General features: G+C 45.6%; 1 protein-coding gene across 7 annotated transcripts in view; it reads left to right on the forward strand.

Moving 5' to 3' along the window:
* Positions 1–19,666, forward strand: part of LOC143293449 (tyrosine-protein phosphatase non-receptor type 4-like) — a 138,004-nt gene that overhangs the window by 71,811 nt on the left and 46,527 nt on the right. For all 7 annotated transcript variants that reach the window (XM_076604320.1, XM_076604313.1, XM_076604318.1 and 4 more), the window contains one exon: positions 17,975–18,119. In XM_076604320.1, coding sequence (XP_076460435.1) covers positions 17,975–18,119 — 145 coding nt within the window. The remainder of the gene's footprint in view (positions 1–17,974; positions 18,120–19,666) is intronic.

The raw sequence follows: 19,666 nt of genomic DNA on the forward strand, positions 1-19,666 counted from the left end.
GCCCACTGATGGCTTTGTTCACGTCTGTAGGTAGGACCTTTTGCAAAAGGCCCACAGATGTCTGTGTTAATGTCTTTAGACCTGTAGGACCTTGAAAAAGGCCCACTGATGGCTGTGTTGGCATTTGTAAGTGGGGCATATAAAGGCCTTCTGATGGCTGTGTTTACATCTGTAGGTATGGCCTCTGGAAAAAGGCCCACTGATGACTGTGATGACGTCTGTAGGTGGACTTTATGGTAAAAGGCCCCTTGAAGCCAACCGTGGAAGGTGTATATATAAAAAAGTGATTCCCCATGGGTTGACTTGAAAGGGGATCCACAATGTAAACCCAGACCTTGACCATTATTATGATGAAAGATTAAAAGTACCCAGTTTTAGGGACAAATGCAACACAAACGCAACGTCAACACAGCGTAGTTCAGCCCATTGCTGTACGTACGCACACAACATCGTATACACTTTGACCAAGGCATGGAGGAGTTCACGGTTGTTTGAGACAGAAATAATATCACTTGTTGTTCAGCTTATGAAAGACTCGCCAGTGTTTGATCGATTTCGAACAAAAAGACTTGTTTTCCAATCCATTGATAATCGCGTTGTTGTTCCATGAAAAAACAACAACAACACAACACATTTGTTTCAACAATCTCATCCACCCATTTCAGTCTGCCTATTGTGCTGACCACAGTACCGAAACCACTCTCATGGACATCCTGAATAACCTACTGCTAGCGTCCGACTCAGGACAGATCTCCCTTCTCACTCTTCTCGACTTGTCAGCCGCTTTTGACACGATAGACCATCCAATCCTTTCCCGTCTTCATTTTACATTTGGTATCAACGGCACTGTTCTAAACTAGTTCAAATCTTACCTCACTGATCGATTCCAGTCTGTTATTGTTGATAATTTCCAATCTGAACCCGTTAAAATCGAACATAGAGTCCCACGGGGATCTGTTTTAGGCCCAGTGCTCTTCACACTGTACACTGCTCCTCACGCTGAAATTATCAGCCGCCATAATGTCAGTCGTCATTCTTATGCTGATGACACTCAACTCCAGAAGAGTGATAGTCCCGAAAAACCGTCGTCGCTCTTGCAAGAAACATACAACTATGTCCAAAACTGGATGACTCTAAATAAGTTACAATTGAACGCGGACAAAACTGAAGCAGTGATCATAGGAACTAAACAAAAACTCTCTTCCATTACAACTGACACAATCAAACTTGGCAGTACATCCATCCCTCTTTCCAGTTCAGTCAAGAACCTCGGCGTTGTCCTTGACAACACACTGTCCATGCAAAAGTTTATCAGTCAGACATGTCAGTCCTGTTACTGTCAGTTACAGCGCATCAGTTCCATCCGGAAATATCTGTCCATTGACGCAACATCTAGACTTGACGTTTCTCTCATTCTCTCTCGCCTTGACTGCTGTAACCCTCTTTTGTCTGGTTTGCCTGCTTCATCCATTCAGTCCCTTCAGCGCATACAAAACTCTGCTGCCCGACTCGTCCTCAGAAAGAAAAGATCTGAGCACATCACTCCTCTTTTGCAACATCTCCACTGGCTCCGTGTCTCACACAGAATAAAGTACAAGATCAGCACTCTACAAATCTGCCCCTTTCTGTCTCTGCGGCTGCCTTCACCTCTACACTCCATCTCGCTCACTACGATCGGCTTCGGATCCACTCTGTTTACGCATACCCAGATTCAAACACTCGACTGTTGGCCGCCGTTCTTTCTCTGTTTCTGGAACTTACAATTGGAATGAACTTCCTCTTTCTCTTCGTCAAGTCTCCACACTCAGCTCTTTTTAGTCTTGCCTTAAAACCCACCTCTTCCCAAAATAGCCTCCCCTCCCTGCCTCTTCCTTGTCTTCAGTTTGTCCAGTTTTAGAGTTATGCATGCGTGTGAATGACTGGTGCGAAAGCGCTTTGATTTGTCTCTGCACAAGATTCAGCGCTATATAAATACCATTATTATTATTATTGTAATTTTATACAGTCACAGCAAGCTCCCATGTTCGAGCAGTTTGATTAATGGATTGATTTGGAAACACACACACACACACACACACACACACACACCAAAGAAAACACCACAAAAAACAAATACAAAATACAATTTGCTCAGTCACAGAAACGCTTAGCAATTATGCAGTGTGTCTTAGAAACAGCGTTCGAAAGACTGTTGTATCCTTGGCACGAGTGGCAGGCCATTCGAAGTGGGGTTTACGGGCTTCAAGCCCCCGGTCACTGATTAGACACAGATAGTTCGTGCACGGAAAGGTGATAACACCAGTGCCACTTACTGTAGTGCTGGTTTGGGTGTGTGGGTGGGGGTGGGGAGACTAATGAAGATGTGTATATATGTGCAGGCACATATGTGGGAAATGGATACATCTGAGCACTCTCTGGGAAAGAGGTTCGGGAGAGATGGGTTGAAAAGACACTAGTTTTACCCCCAGTGTCCGTGTCTGTCTTTCTGTATGCTTCTTCTTTCTTCTTCTTCTTCGTCCTATTCTCTCCTATCCCCTCCTCTCCCTCTCCCTCCCCCTCCCCCTCTCTCTCTCTCTCTCTCTCTCTCTCTCTCTCTCTCGTTAAACTCATACAGTATCGTTCTTGACTGTTTCATAGCATTATACGATCCGTTCTCAGCTTTTGGCATGGCTATTTCACGAATAGAGAAGACGACAAAAAGTGTAAAGGCGTCAGGGCCATGAGAAAAATGGTGTGGAAGAAAACCCAACCTTACTATACTAGACACAGTACAAAAGTTGTTAGGCACTTATCGTAAATTTACCGGTTTCACTGCTGTCGTCAGCAGGCCATGGAGAGGGTTTGAAAATCCGGTTGTGCATGCCACTGTTCAGAGAGAGAGAGAGAGAGAGAGAGTGTGTTCCTTGCACTGACCTCCCACATTTTCCTCAAATACGCACGCACGCACGCGCGCGCGCGCGCGCGCACGCACGCACGCACGCACGCACGCACGCACGCACGCACGCACGCACGCACACACACACACACACACACACACACACACACACACACAGATTGTCGGAACGGTACATCCGATAGCCAGCATATGAAACCGTGTATGTCAGTTTTTGAAATATACTTGCATAGAACAATCTCACCGGCACACGTGCGAACAGAACAATACATTGTGCAAAATGGGTATGGTAGTGACTTTGAAAAGCGTGTCTGAATTACGCTGCTGGCTCTGCCACTAGGGAGGTGAGGGGGTGGGAGTGGAAGCATCAAGACGAGCTGATCGCTCCCCTCTCCCCTTCGTTTGTCTGTCTGTCTTTGTCTCTGTCTGTCTGTCTCTCTGTCCCACCCTTCCCCTCCTTTGTCGTGTTAAGTTATTACCGACCATCTCTACACTCATACATGAAAGAGTTAAAAACCAAACCAGTCCGAGTTTATTGCCTTAAATCAAAAATAACAACAACAACACCCCCCTCCACCTCCCCCAGTCTTTTTCTCATTCTACCTCTGTCTCTTGTTTCTGCCTGTCTCATGTTTTTAGCTGTCTGTCTGTCTGTCTGTCTGCCTGTCTGTCAACACCTTTATCTTTATATCCCTCTATGTGTGTCTCTCTTTCTCTCTCCCTTTCCCTCTCTTTATCTTCCCCCCCCCCCCCCGCCCCCCCCCTTTTCTAGCATCCTTGGCACAGCCATTTCACGTCAGTGCAAGCTTATTGCCTCTCTACCTCTCCCTCTCTCTTTAAACGACCCTGTCACGGGTCATTTAAGTTTATTGCCTTCCTCTTTATCAGCAATCTTGACACGTCCATTAAATTGTTCAGGGGTTCAAACCACCAGTCCTAGATTTTTGGCTTCTTTCTTGCGTTTTGTCTGTCATTCTCCGTTTATTTCTTTCTTTCTCTCTCTCTCTCTCTCGCTTTTTTAAGCGACCCTGGCACGGTAAAAAAAAAAAAGAAGAAGAAGAAAAAAACAACAACAACAACAACAACAATAAAAAAGAGAGAGAGAGAGAAAAAAGAAAGAAAAATCTGTACAAGCTTATCGCCTTTCTCTTTCTTAGCGATTTTGCATGTCCGTTTGTTTTTAAGGGGTTCAAGCACAAATACTGATTCAGTGCCTTCTTTCTTCATTCCCTTGGCACGTCCATTTAATTATCAAGGGGTAAAAATCACAATTACTAGCTTCTTAACTTCTTTCCTTCCATTCCGTCTGTCATTCTTCGCTTATTTCTTTTCCTCTTTCTCTCACACTGTTTTATGATCCTGGTCCGAGTCATTTAGTGGACAAAAATAACATCAATAAAACCTTATTGCCTTTCTCTCTCTCAGCGACCTTGGCACGTCCATTTAATTACGTATTAAGGGGTAAAAAGCACAATTACTAGCTTCTTAACTTCTTTCTTCTTTTCTGTCGTTCTTTACTTTTGTCTTTTCTTCTTTTTCTGCCTCTGTGTGTGTGTGTGTGTGTGTGTGTGTGTGTGTGTGTGTGTGTGCGTGCGTGCTTCGTGCGTGTGTGTGTGCGTGCGTGCGTGCGTGCGTGTGTGTGTGTGTGTGTGTGTGTGTGTGTGTGTGCGTGCGTGCGTGCGTACGTGCGTGTGTGTGTGCGTGTCTAATACAAAGTCGGAAGAGGGCGTGGACTGCCAGTCATTGGTTTCTGAAGAAGTCGGATATATATTTTTTTTCATATGAAAGAGCGAGCCATGGAAGTGGCAAACAATAACACAGTGGCTATTGGCGGTGGTCATGCCCCATGACTGTGCTGTTCTGTACTACTGTGTTGTGTTGGTCATGAATGGCTGATGGCTGACTGGTCATGGCTCGGCAGGTCAATTGGAAGGAAAGGAAAGGGCCTTCACTTTGGTGTGGTGGGCTGTTTATTGTTATCAACCGATCACTCATACTTCACGGGGGGGGGGAGGGCGGGGGGGGGGGGGGGGGGCGGGACGCGCAGATGCACGGAACTTTTTTTCTTTCTTTTTTCTTTTTTCTTTTCTTTTTTTTGTTTTCAAACAGCTCCTCCCCTTTCCTCGCACGCACGCGCGCTCGTACGCACGCACACGCATGCAAGCACGTTCGCAAGCACACACGCTCGCACCTACTCTCATACACACACAGACACGAACACACTGTCTGTCTGATTATCTCTGTCTGTCTCTCGCAGACTCACAGAGAACACACACACACACACACACACACACACACACACACACACACACACACACAGAGTTCACTCTTACTTCCTCAACCCGGTTCTATACTTAAAGGTTTTGAGGCTGGAAAATAGAATTAGGTACACGCATGTATTCTTTTTTCTTCTGCTTTTGGGGGCTGACACTGCTACTCCTTTGTTCAGTCTTGTCTGTATGGCCTGTAAAGCTGTTTCACTATTTTCCGCACGATGTGTGTGTCTGTGTCTGTGTATGTCTATCTGTGCTGTCTGTCTGTCTGTGTTCACGCGCAGGAAAACTCCCATGATGACGTATAAGCTTGCTTTACCGTCCCGTTTGTTGTTATCGGCGGTCGTTAAGTGACAGTTTGAAATGTTAACGACCAGCACCATCCGCAACACACACACACACACACACACACACACACACACACACACACACAGAGACAAGTAGGTAGGTAGGTAGGTTGGATACATTAGATTATATTGAACTGATAGACAGGCAGAGAGATACTTGGCTAGGCAGGAGTGTGATGCAGGGCACATGTGGAAAGTGGAGATAACAAAATTCACCTCCACTGTGTCCCATCTCCCTCCGAAGAAAAATTGTGTGGAGAAGAACCTTTCATCTCAGACTGCCTTTCTTTCATTTCTATTATTTATTCTATTTATCATTATTATTTTATTTTATTTTATTTTGTATTATTTTATTTTATTTTATCTTTTTTCTTCTAATAAATGACGCACACATGCACATAAATCACTCACGCGTGCGTCATCTCTTCCCAACACATGCGCGCGCACATATACATTCATGCGTTCGGACAAGCAAAAAGTACGCTTAAAGTTACGCGCGTAGATTGTCCATGAGAGAGAGAGAGAGAGAGAGAACCTACTGCGGTGGTCTCCCGTTAAGGGGAAACAAGCGTGATACCCTTTGCACAAATATGACTTACTTCCCTTTACCTACGAACCAGCCATCTGACGTGGTGGGGAAAAATCCGTCTTCTTCACTGTTGTTCATAGTTGCCCGGGAAAGTTATTCTGTTCGCGTTTTTTGAATTAATGTTTTAGAATAATTATCTTTGTGCGAGCGCAAGTTGTATATGTGCAGTCGGAGATTGCACGCTTCCAGTGGCGTTTCGTAATCAGTCCCCCTTTCCCTCTTCCCCTCTTAAACAAAGATATTCTTTATGTTTGACAGAGTATGTAGTATATATTTAGCGGAATTTAGTAAGTAAAGCGTTCAGTTTTATCCTGTATTATCAATGTATGAACGTGTCTAAATTTGATTACATTACTGTACGCATTTGGTTGGTCAACACTTTCCAAATTATTATTTCGGAACTTTACCAGTTTGTTGCTTGTCCAAATAAACCATAAAACGGTTTCCCTTCTGTAAAGATAAAGAAATGTGTCCTGTTCGCGCAAATGTGTGTGTGTGTGTGTGTGTGTGTGTGTGTGTGTGTGTGTGAAATGCTCAAGTGAAGTTAAACAAAGTTGTGTTCACATGCACAAATCAACGCATGGACACATGCGCACGCATATAGTGTGATATACATGTAATGCTGAGACAAAAATATCTCCCCATCTCCTGCTCCCCTCCTACCCCATCGTAACTTATGTCTTCCTTCCTTCCTTCCTTCTTTCTTTCTTTGTCTTTTATGATTTGAACATAAATCATATGCTCTTGATCATGCCAGAAAACAAAATAGAACAAAGGAAAAAAGGAAGAGAGAGAGAGAGATGCTTCAGATACAGTATATGAAGATAGCTTTCTCCAGATGTATGCCAGTGGGTGATCCTCCCATGTGCTGCTAGACAGCGTGAAGCACACGAATTTGGCTATCTATACCAGTGTGATGGCAAAAAACAACAACACAGACACACAGTACAGACACATAGATATGCCCGCGCGCGCACACACACACACACACACACACACACACACACACACGCTCACCAACTCACTCACTCACTCACTCACTTATGTCTAATATCACTTAATGTGGATAGATATTATATGAAAATTAACACACTTACGCACGCAAAGAGAGAGAGAGAGAGAGTGAGAGAGAGATAGAGAGTTGGAGCTGTGCCATAGACTGGAAATCGAGGTAACCTTCATATATTGTGATGTTTTTCTTCTTCTTTTTTTTTTTTATTTTTTATTCAACCCAGATGTTTTAGAAATGCTTTAGAAGCATAAAATCACCACCAACAACTAACACCCATTGTAACTGGTTCAAGCGTTTGGATCCTTGAAAACAACGACAAAACAAACAAATAAAATGTACAATTGAAAAAAAAAAAATCGTTAGGAAAAAGGAAGCTGACTTGTCTTCGAAAGACAGCTGCTCGGGTTTGAAAACAAAGTGCAGTGACTCTCTCTCTCTCTCTCTCTCTCTCTCTCTCGCTGTGTGTGTGTGTGTGTGTGTGTGTGTAAAACGTTAAGGTTGGAATTTTCTTGGCAAGCAGTGCATACAGGAACCAGACTTGGTAGGATATGGATATGCATAAGACTTATCCAGTCATCCCCTTTAATAATGATGAGGTAACGAGGATCAAAGGTCAAGGTCATTGTTTACCCCCCACCACCACCCCCCAAAAATAAAACAAAAAAGCTCAGTAGAGCCCGTGTCGTACATTTAAATTTCATCGAACGTGGTATTATGACTGGTCACGGTGAATGCATGATACCTGTTGAAAGTCAATGTTGTCAGTTTCAAGGACACACCATGGCAGACTATAACAGGAAACGCTTGATCCATGTTGAAAGGGTAAGATATTAAAGGTGAAGGTCACGTCATAACTTTCTTTTACAACAGGAAAAGTGTGTAGGTACAAAAGAGATGATTAAAAAAAAAAATTCTTAATTTTGTAATTCCTGTGGTCGATGAAGTGGTAATATAAACACGTGTCTTAAAGACCTTGCCTCGTTTTTCGTTTTTTTTTTTTTTTCTTCTTCTTCTTCTTTTTGATTTTCCTTGAGTGTAAGTCATTATTAAAAAAAAAATTGAAATGAAGACAGAAAGAAAAAAGAAAGAAGACTGTATTATCGGCGGCAATGTTGCGTTGTTCCTTCGGTGTCGTTCACACGGCCTTTCTGTCGGTGGCTGAAAATAAAACGTGCTGGTGATCTTTGCCAAGACAGAGCGGGAGGAGTAGTAGAGAGCGACCTGAGGAGGTGGAGGTGGTGGCTTGGGGGTACGAATGAGAGCGAGAGAGGTGGGGGAAGGGAGCAAGTGTGTGGTGGTGGTGGTGTCGTGGTGGATGGGGAGAGGGGTGGGGTGGGGGGTGGGATGTTATGGAGTTGTAAAGACACGATGGGAGGAAGGAACAAGTTGTTCGTGGTATGTTTGATGATGGAAGGATCGCGGAATTGTGTGGGCGCCGTTGTTTTGTTGGCAAGGGGTACCGAGGATGCCTTTTGTGGGGTAGCCTACGTAAAGAACAACCTTTTTTCTTTCTTTCTTTCTTCTCTCCTTCCCCCGCCCCCCACCCCCACTCCCTCTGTGGAGAAAAAACGCGAGTGGGAGGCTGGGATGGGGGTGGGGGTGGAAGGGGAAGCGACGAGTGGGGGTAGTGGGGGTGGGGTGTTGGGGGAGGGGGGGGGCAGATGGGGATGTGAGTGCGGTGCCAGAAGTTGAATTTCGGAGCTGGGCGGAAAAGTGTGAACAAAGTGAAGTTAAGTTAGTTCTGATGCTTCGGGATTAACATAACGAGCCCCCCAACCATCACCCCGTCCCTTTAAACGTTTCGAGAAATTTGCGAAAGAGCCAAACGGAAAGCTTTTAAGCCTGTAAACTCCATCCCTCTTCGACTTTCATCAGCCTTTCTATGTCCGATTGTCTTGTCTATCCCCCGTGAGTGAGTTAGTGAGAGAGTGAGTGAGTGTGTGTGTGTGTGTGTGTGTGTGTGTGTGTGTGTGTGTGAGAGAGAGAGTGAGAGAGAGAATATTACAATGTTAATAACACCATTACTACTACTGACTCCTGTTACTACTACTGCTGCTGCTGTTGCTGCTACTGCTGCTGCTGCTTCTGCTTCTGCCACTACTGGCGATGCTTCTGCCACTACTGATGATGGTGGTGATAATACATTATAATAGTTTTATTGTCCAGAATAGATGCTAACCTTGTTAAGATAACTTTAAAACACTCACTGAAGTCACCTCTGAAGTCACCTTCAGGACGGAGAACTGACTATAGGTTACAACACAAAACAGTAGTTTTTTTGTTTTTTTTTTTTACTCATTCATTTATTCCTTCCCCCCTCCCCCTCCTGTATGCTTTCTTTTTATGCCCTTCTCCCTCCCATACCTCTTCTCCCTGTCCGTCCCCCGCACCCCCACCCCCTCTTCTTATTCGTTCAAATGCTCGTTCGCATGTTTTTGTTTTGTTTTGTTTTTTTCTGAATGTTCTGTTTCTTTCATCTTAACTCCTTCAATCCTCCCAGCTTTGCTGTCTATCATCAGACGTCTAGACTCCACACCCCAACCCTTCCGGCCCCTCCCCTCTCCCCCCTCCAATTTTCTATCCTAAACCGCTAGGTATGCGTTTGGGCTCTTGAGCGTTTCGCGTGGAATGACGACACACACCAACACAAGTGGTTGTTTGTGTTGAAATAAAAAGTCCTTTATCTGGCATCGTTCTGTCTTTCTGTGTGCTGTGGGCTGCAGTCTGGGACATGTCATTCGCCAGTCTGTCTGTCTCTGTCTCTGCCTCCCCCCCCACCCCCACCCCCCTCCTCAATCTCTCTTTCCCTACCTCCCTTCCTCCCATGCTGACTCGGTCCATGTATCTGTCTGTCTGTCTGTTTCTCTCTCTCTCTCTCTCTCTCTCTCTCTCTCTCTCTCTCTGTTGCCCTCCCTCCATCTCTCCCTCCCTTGCCGACTCTGTCCCTGTATCTGACTGTTGCAGTCCGTGTCTGTATCTGTCTGTCCAACTGTCTGTCTGTCTCTGTCTTTGTCTGTCTGTCTGTCTGTCACTTTTTCTCTCTGTATCTCTATCTGTCAGTGTCTCCAATTACAGATTATTGCGTTCAGCAAGTAAAGAAATAGGGGTGAAAGAAACAGTGGTGGCTTTGTCGTGACTAAGTAGATTGAGATCAAAGGGGAAAAGATACATGCTTTCTGTATCTGTCTCTCTCTCAGTTCTGTGAGAGTGGGCGGTGTGTGTGTGTGTGTGTGTGTGTGTGTGTGTGTGTGTGTGTGTGTGTGTGTGTGTGCGAGAGAGAGAGAGAGAGAGAGAGAGAGAGAGGCTTCTCTGTGTTTACTTTTGATCACGTGTGTATAGTTTTTGCCAACGTCATGCATCTGCACCATATATCTTTTTTTTTCTTTTGTTTCTTTTGTCATTTTTATTTAGAAAAAATCTGATACATGTTGTAAAGAAATGTAGATGTGATTCATCGTATATAGATCGAGTCAGTCGAAACCAAAACTGATGATACACAGGAAAAAAAAGAGTAAACACATCCATTTATCCTGTTCCCTTCCTTTTGTTGGATGTGTGTTTATGTGGGGGTGGGTTGTTGGGTTGCCTGCCTAACTCACTGAGCTGGTTGAACGCCAAACTGGCTGGCATTCATTCATTTGGCCGAGGGTGGCGGGTTCGAGACCCGAGCGGCCAAACTGAAGACGGGGAGGCATTCTCACTTGCCCGTCTTGTTGATGTGAAGTCATTCTGGAGGTGTCAGTGTCAGACAGGTCTACTACCACACCCCTTGCGCTCTTGAGTTGGGGGTATCGACATTAAATCAGAACCTAACTTATCAACATGTAATCGGCTGCTCCACCACAGTGCATGCGGCGCTTACACTTGAGGACAATTCCCTGCCACCCCCGCGCACACGCACACACACACATGTTTATATACGCGCGCGCTCTCACACACCCACCCACCCACACACACACAGACTACGACCAGAGATGCGAAAAGCAGGATTGAGTGGGAACGTGGTAGCGATGAGATGCGCGTGCACACTGACAGGCTGCTTGATGCTAGCAGTTCGTGGGTGCTGTGAGCTCTGCACTGTCAGAAACCTCACTTCTTTCATGTGCGCTGACGGTATGTGTGGGCACGGGTTTTTTTTGTTTTTGTTTTTGTTTTTTGTTTTTTTTGGAAGGGGGCCCATCGATTCTCCAGTCTACTGTGAAATACTGGCCGCCTGCTCTCAGAGGAACGCTTTGTGAGCGGTTCCAGAAGAACGAGTTACAACCCCAAGTCTGTGACTGAACTGATGCGAGTTTAGTGAGTCTGCTGCTGCATCGAGGACACGCAAGCGGGCTCTACTGAGACGCTCACGCATCACGTCTGATGGTGTGCTTGACGTGTGTGTGTGTGTGTGTGTGTGTGTGTGCCTTTTGTGTGTATGTGTGTGACGACGCTCAGTTTCAAGGAAATTTCATTTGGAAAGTGGAAAATCTCGATATGAGCTGTGTGACAGAGATAAAGGTTTTTGTTTGATTTGTGCTTGATACTGTAACGTGGTGTTTTATTTGTGTGATTTTTTTTTTTTTGTCCCAAAGAAATAGTGCATACATCTTCGGGAAGAAGTTGCAACTGGATGTTTATGACTGATAGTTTGGGGGCATCGTGTGTGTGTGTGTGTGTGTGTGTGTTCAAGTTGTTTTCTTCAGAAGAAAACCCGTGGAAACCCGCTGTGGGCTGATTAACTTCAGCTTCATCTCCTCAGTCTTCAGTTGATGGGTTTTTGTCCCCGGCCTCATCTGTGACTGGGTGATGTTTGTTAGAACTTTCCACAGTGTGGCCCAAGGGGGGAAGTTGTCAAAACGGTGTCAGTGCTAGACAAGCGTTCCACCGACTGGAATGTGAGGAATCCGGGTGAAATAAGACTTGCAGCCCCCGAAAGAAACTGTGGCAACAGCGAAATGCTTCCTACATGTCTACTGCATGTTACCGACGGAAGGCTCGAGTTCAACACAAATGAGGGGAACAGATATGCACTCTGGAACCTGTGACTGACATTTTTGTTTTTGTTTTTTATTCTAGAATCTTGTGTGCTTGGCTGTCTTTTGGTGGAGGGTTGCCCGGATGGGTGGGATTTTTTGTGTGCCTGTGACTGATATATTGGGAAGTGTGTGTGTGTGTGTGTGTGTGTGTGTGTGTGTGTGTGTGTTTGCACGCGTGCTCCCCGTGGAAGTTTTCAAATTTGAGTGCTTTTAGTGGTACCGGAGGTGCATTCACTTGAGTAATACAGTTGAGAATTACATGTGTGCTTGTCAGTTGTGGATTGTGTCATTTTTACAGCAGAAGTGATGTAGCTTTTGACGCCTCCTTGAAACTGAAACTGAAACGTGTGGTAGTTGGCATCGGCGTTGGATGGCGAGCGAGAGTGCCAACAATGGGACATTTGTGTCATCCTGGGTTGTTTATCCTCCTCCTCCTGTCTAAAGGTTGACTGTCAAGTCCTGACCAGCGCGTTGCGGTTTTCAGAAGGCTGAGGCGTGTGCTCCTTTTTTTCCCCCCTTCTGTTCTCCAAAAGCAGATGTGTAGCGTATGTGGATTGATAAGCACGCTTTGACACATCCTTGAAACTGAAACTGGCTGTCTTATGGCGATGCCGGTGAGGGGATAAAACTGCCTTCATACAGGTTGGAAGGAGTGGTCTCCACGGAAAACCATGTCCAGCAGCAGGTGTGTGAGTGGGGAGGGTGGGAGGGGGTTAATGTGTGTGTGTGTGTGCGCGCGCGCGCATGTGACAATATGTGTATATACACATGTGTATACGTTGAGATGTATGTCTGTATTTGTGTCGGTTTGTGTGTATGTGTGTGTATATGTGTGGGTGTGCGCGCGCACGTGTGTGAGAGAGAGAGAGAGAGAGAGAGAGAGAGAGAGAGAGAGATCCATAAGGGCATGGACTTGTTCTTTTGCGTGGGAAGGTGTGTTCAGTTCAAGCAGTGCAACATCCTTTTATGACACTTGATGCGCGATTTAGTTTCAGTGTTGACGGACGGTGTAAGAGGGTTTCCACTGTGGTGGCAGATATGTGGGTGAATTCGCGATTGTAATTGAAAGTGTTTGTCTGTGCGCTTGCGTGCGATCGTATGTGCGTATACATGCACGCGCGCCTGCATCTCACTTCCATTGTCTTACTGACATTCCTTCTCTCTCTCAATCCTCTCTCACATCGTCAATCTCTCTCTGTATGCGTATGTGCGTGCTTTGCGCGCACGCGCGTGTCAGTGACAGTCACGCACATTTCTGATTACAAATGTACAGGATAACCGCTTTCGATCTGAATCATACTAGGAAAATCTTTGATATTGATTCGTGAAAGCCGCTTCAGTTAAATATTCGCATGACTGTTGGTATTATTGGTTTCATCCGGTTCAGTAGCAATTTGTTTGGCGAAACAGAGATGAGGTTGAAAGGAAGAAAAGCCAGCAGGCGCCGTTCACATGTCACTGATCATTCACTCCATACCGAATCAGGGCAGGCTGTCTGCATTAGGTCGTGGTGACCATTAACTCTTTTGACTCTGTGGGGATGGCTGATTGCGCTGCTTCCCTCAGCTAGAACTTTGGGCAGGATTTTTTAGATGATTAAAACACCAAAAAGAACGACATTTCGCATAGACCATTCACACATTGGCATGACCTTTCAGAGTTCAACGATCGTTTTAAACAACAAAATTGTCCGGATCAAAAGCACTGAGGGACAGTTTTGTTCAATACTTGTTGAGGAGTGAAACGCAACTTCCTAGTTATGACCATACTGAAAACTTGCGAAAAAAAAAAAAAAAAAAAGAAGCTCGAACTACACCCAGACTTCATCAGTGAATTGCCCGGAAGTTTTCAAAGAATCATGCCCCTTCCCACCATGTTTTACACTTCATTTGAAAGATGGAACAACCAGTTTGAGGAGCTGCATGAGGTTCGGGTGATCGAGGGTTGTGCAGAATGAGTTAAACCCATTGCCAGTACAGAACTTGAAAGCCAGGTTCCGGACAAGGGAGAAGGGGGAATATGTTTGATGGTCGCGCGTGTACACATACAGATAAACAAACACACGGACTGACGCGCGTGTGTACATCCTCTGTGTGTGTGTGTGTGTGTGTGTGTGTGTGTGCGTGCGTGCGTGCGTGCGTGCGTGCGCGTGTGTGTACGTGCGTGCGTGCATGTGTGTGCGTGTTACTGCCACTTGCCCCGTGACGTCAGGAGTGGAAACCCGCGAAATGACTGTACCTTCTGTTGACCCTATCGTGTAACAGTCACCTTTCTCTTCAGAAAAAAAAAGGAACAGGAGAAAGGGAGAACGGTGGTCATAAAAGGCTCTTTATCTCCACGCGCCCGCTTTGTAAGGAAGGTTCCAATGGTAATCGTTCCTTGTGTGTGCGTGCGTGCGTGCGTGCGTGTGTGTGTGTGTGTGTGTGTGTGTGTGTGTTGTCGTGTCGTGTCGTGTAGAAGCAGGGGAGAGAGGAGTATCGTGACACCATTAAAGTCAGAGTTCGGGGTTTTTTGTTTTAAAAGGCGCGCGCGCGCACACACACACACACACACACACACACACACACACACACACACACACACACACACACACACAGGGTAATTGCATAAATCACATAAACTCATGTTGTATGTAATTCACACACGTCAGCCAAAAATCTGATTGACAAACACACTTTTTTTACGACCCGCTTGGCACGACACAAAATAATGTCCTTCTATTCTTGATCCTGAGCCGTCTGTCCTCGGATCACTTGGAACGTGCCAAAGACGCGCGCGCCTGTGAGACATAATCCTTGAATATGCGGGTGTGGTGGGTGGTTGGTTGCGACAGGAAGAGGGGTTTAGATGTCGAACCGCTCGCACGGCCGCTGGTATTTGACGTAAGAAGGACCACTTCTTGACGCAAGTTACGTTAGACACCGCTGTAAAAAAAAAAAAAAAAAAAAAAAAAAAAAAAAAAAGATGATGGCATGTTTGTTTGCCAAAGATCGTACCTTGGAGAAAGACACCTCCTTCAGTCCCCCAGCAACCTCCCCCCCCCCCCCTCTCTCTCTCTCTGTTTCTCTCTGAAAATACTATAGTTCTCTGTCTCTGTCTGTCATTGTCTCTGTCTCTCTGTCTGTCTCAGTTGCAATATTTGTTTTTTATGCATCAAGACTTCGAGAAGAGCACAGCCAGCCTTAAACAAAAATATTAGTCCAGGGCTTTTCATTTAGTTTACTTGTTCTCAGTGAGCTCACTGTACATTTACTGGATTGTTTCGTTCTTCCTATTTTATCTTAGTTAAGATGTGTGTGCAACACGTGCACCCCAAATGTATACAGGTACATGACCTTTCATTAAAATTCTTGCGTTCTTGTGTTCTGTTTCTTTTTCACAAAATACTACTACTACTACTACTACTACTGTTACTACTACTACTCTCTCTCTCTCCCTCTCTCTCAAACGTTTTTTTTGTTTGGTGTTTTTTTTTCGTTTCCACAATTTTCCATCCCCGGCCATACTTCACTTAATCACACAGACAGACAGACAGATAGACAGACACACACACACACACACACACACACACACACACACACACACACACACACACACACACACACACACAGGGAGAGAGAGAGAGAGAGAGAGAGAGAGAGAGATTCAGATGGTTTATATTCATTAACGCCATAGCCCCATATGAACAAAGGGTGATAACATATTTTTTATCACCAGAACTTTTGTAGTTAATCATGACATTACTATATCAAGAGAGAGAGAGAGAGAGAGAGATGTTCGTCGTATGACCCGCCCCTGCTGGAGCAAATGGTTGACTGAAAGAGAGCGATCCCCAAGAGACTTGTCAGAAACTGGGAATCATTTTGATCATTCCAACCTCGTGAAGAATAATTATCGTGGGTTGTTTCTGCGTCCCCCCACATCACTTGGTCCAGCTTCGCTCGGGAAAGTGTGTGTGTGTGTGTGTGTGTGTGTGTGTGTGTGTGTGTGTGAGTGTGTGTGCCAGCGTTCGCGCGCGCACGTTTTTGCGTGTATCCGTGGGCGTGTGTGCGAATATGTTTGCATTCTGTTTCACAGTTTGCGCGTGCGTGGGTCTGTGCGCGTTCGTGCATGTGTGCGTGTGCATTGTGTGTATTTCCGGTTTTATTTTATGTCAGGATTTTCTTGTCTGTTCTTATGGCGGTCTCTTTCCTTTGTCTGGATGTCTGTTCGTCGTCTGCCCTTCTCTCTCTCTCTCTCTCTCTCTCTCTCTCTCTCTTATGTAAGGGGATATAAGCCAAAATGACCCCGCGAAACCTTCCCGTCCAAACAAAAAGGGTTGGTTGAGAGTGAGAAGTCTAGTAGGTGGCTTCCATCCAGTCCGTGGCACCGACCCCTGTTATGTCCCTAAACATTAGAACCCCCCCACCCCACCCCCCGCCCCCTAACCCCCACCCCCACCGCCCCCTCCTTGCTTGCTACCCGTCACCGGACCGGGCAGCTTGCAGCCCCCACCCCACCCCATGCTCCTTCCTTTCTATTTCTCGTCCTCCCCATCCCCCCTCTTTCCTGTCAACTGCTACTTCCACCCTCCAGTTCCTCCACCCCACCAAGCCTCTCCCTCTCCTCCCTTCCCCCGCCCCATGGTGTGTGTCACGTGGCAGTCGTTGACCTGAGGTATTGTCCTTGACCTTTTGCGTGGCCAGGCGAGAAGGGTGGCTGTTGTGTCCACGCGGGTTTCAGGCCTGAAGGTGGATGAGCCCATTGCGTGTCTGCTGGCTCTCTCTCTCTCGCAGCTAGTAAACTGTGAATATGGGGGTCTTACTGAATGTCCCTGCTACTGTAGTTGAATGGCCTTCCACTCTGTGGTCAGCATGGGCAAGGATCCTAGACACATGCATGCCTGTGTATACGATCTGATTTAGCCCGGGGTGGGAAGGGGTGAGAGGTGGGTTGAGTTTGATATGAGGGGATGGGAGGGATTGGTGGAGGGGAGAAATGATAGTGTTGATGTTCGTTTTGGGTGAATACGATCAGAACAGTAGCTCATGATCATTCGACTGATGATGGTGGTAATGGTCATCCAGATTCGTTTGGATAGGAAAATGATGGTGCCATCGTTATTTATATGTGTGCGTGTGATGAGTTGTGTGCGTGTGACGAGGGGTGGGGTGGTTTGGGGTGCTTATACACATTTTTAGTAATTTTCGTCTGTCTGTGTATTGTGGGGAGCTCCTTTCCAAACGCATGAACGCACGCAGAGAGAGAGAGAGAGAGAGAGAGAGAGAGAGAGAGAGCATTCACACCGTACATGCGAAGGGGCGCACGAATTTTGACTGTCCCCATCTGTTAGAGGCTTAGGTCAAAATCTGACAAACATTCTGTATTCGTCTTCCTCATACGTGTACAAATGCTCCCCACGTGCTTTGCACCATCACGAACACTCACGGATTCATCTTGCCCACAAAAGCATACTTTCTGTGTTCTTTTGAAAGTTATTTCACTCTTCGCCTGGGCACCGTCAAATATTTTCCACCATTGACCCCGAGTCATTCAGAACCAAGCGGTTTTTTTTTTGTTTTGTTTTTTTACGCCCAACACTAACAAACTATGTACACTACAACAGGAGAGATGTCCTTGTTGTATTGTCGAATTCATAGTAATGGCATTGTGACCTTTTCAAATGAAATATTGTTCAAACCAACCTAACTTCAGTTGAGCATGATGTGATTAAGTTTATTATTTTTTTCTCTGTGTGTGTGCAGTGATGCAGGCTTTCTGAGTATTGTTGAAATCAACAAACTTCCGCTGAGGATGATGTGAATAAGTTTGCTATTTTTTCTCTCTTTATGTGTGTGTGCAGTGATGGGGGCTTTCTGGCTCACAACGCAGGCCGGGACACCTACCCGGCTCCTGTGCCCACCAAGGTGGTCAACTTCAACCACGGGGACTCCAATGGCAAGCTGGACCCCCCACTGGCCGATCAGCCCTACTACGATGAATACCTCGTGAGTTGTGTGTGTGTGTGTGTGTGGTGTTTGTTAAGTGTATGTGTGTGTGTGTGTCTGTGTGTGTGTGTGTGTATGTGTGAGTGTGTTATGTTCAGGAAAGAGGATCGGTGGCATGGTTCATATGGTGAGAGAGAGAGAGAGAGAGAGGTGTCTTCGTATTATATGATTCGACAAGGCCCAGTCTCATAGTATTGAACCATTCTGTCAGTACTGTGCACAGTCATCAAAAGCACAACGACACACTCTTGACGTCAGAAGACGTGCTTGCATGCCCCGAACAAAAAGTCTTGACGTCAGCAGGTCTTTATTGTGTGAAATAGGTACACCTGCATGGCTGCGTCATTATTCGTCGTCGTCTTTCTGTCAGCTCAGGCATAAAGAGGACAGTGTTTTGCTGGGAAAATGAGATGGTTTTCATGAGAGAGAAGGTTGCACAGCGGTATAATCTGTGATTTTCCATTCTGAAGTGCGAGATCAGAAACGGTATTCATCGTACTCGATTAAAATCAGTCCTTGTTCAGAGCCACAGAAACAGATGTACTACCAGTCGAAACAGAAAGAAAATATTATTTAATGCAGTACAATACAATACATTACAGCGCAGTACAATGCATTACAGTGCAAGTTATTTTTAGCATATTCCATGAAAATGCACACGAGGCTTGTTACCTGCATTCCACATTCTCTTACACATATGAAAGCGCAAAAATATAACATTTGAAGTTGGATAAGGAACATTTAAAGTCGAATAAGGAACAGCATGTAACATCTCATGGTCGCAGATAATACTGACAAACTGGTCAATTAAGACCGGAGTTCTTAAAAAGAGCTGACACAACTGCGGAAAAACAGCTAGTAACATTGTAAGAAATACAAAAGAAAGACAGTTGCACGCAACGGGTTCCCACGATCGTGATCATTCCGACGCGCCTGGATGCCCATAAAAGCGCACCCCCGCGGTGACTGGGCTAAAGCCAGCAAGGAAGGGGGCGTTGGTGATGGCTATTTGAAACCAAAGGCTTTTATTCAACAGGCTAGCCCCGGTAAAGCCGACACTATAGACTGCTCCTCCTCTTTCATTAATCCTGGTGACACTGTTCTTATAATACCTTCTCCGGTTGTTTGTTTATTATCGCAGAGGCCCTGGTCAACCTGTCTGGTGGAATCCATTGTAGACAGCTGCCGACAGGCTTTGTAACATGTGGGTCTTGGGTTTCGTGTGGGTCTTCGTGCTGTCTTCATTAAGGATCATTGGTCATTATGGCCACTGTCATAAGTTTTCTTCTTCTTCTTCTCCACCTCCTCTTCTTCTTCAGCTTAATGGTTTTGTCCGGAGTCGCAAATACACGGTTATTCCAACCAGTTTGGATTTTCTTCGTTTAATTTTTTTTAATTTTTATTTTTATTCCCATGAGCCGATAGCAATGAAGCAACGAAACTGCTTACATGACATGGATAATGCTCTCTTCAGCTGCACTGCTGTATCATTTATTCAAGTAACACTTCAGAAAATTGGGTTCTCACTCTGTTCTTTCCCGTGGACC

The sequence above is a fragment of the Babylonia areolata genome, chromosome 19 (genome assembly GCF_041734735.1).
Source record: "Babylonia areolata isolate BAREFJ2019XMU chromosome 19, ASM4173473v1, whole genome shotgun sequence".
In the NCBI taxonomy this organism is placed as follows: Eukaryota; Metazoa; Mollusca; class Gastropoda; order Neogastropoda; family Buccinidae; genus Babylonia; species Babylonia areolata.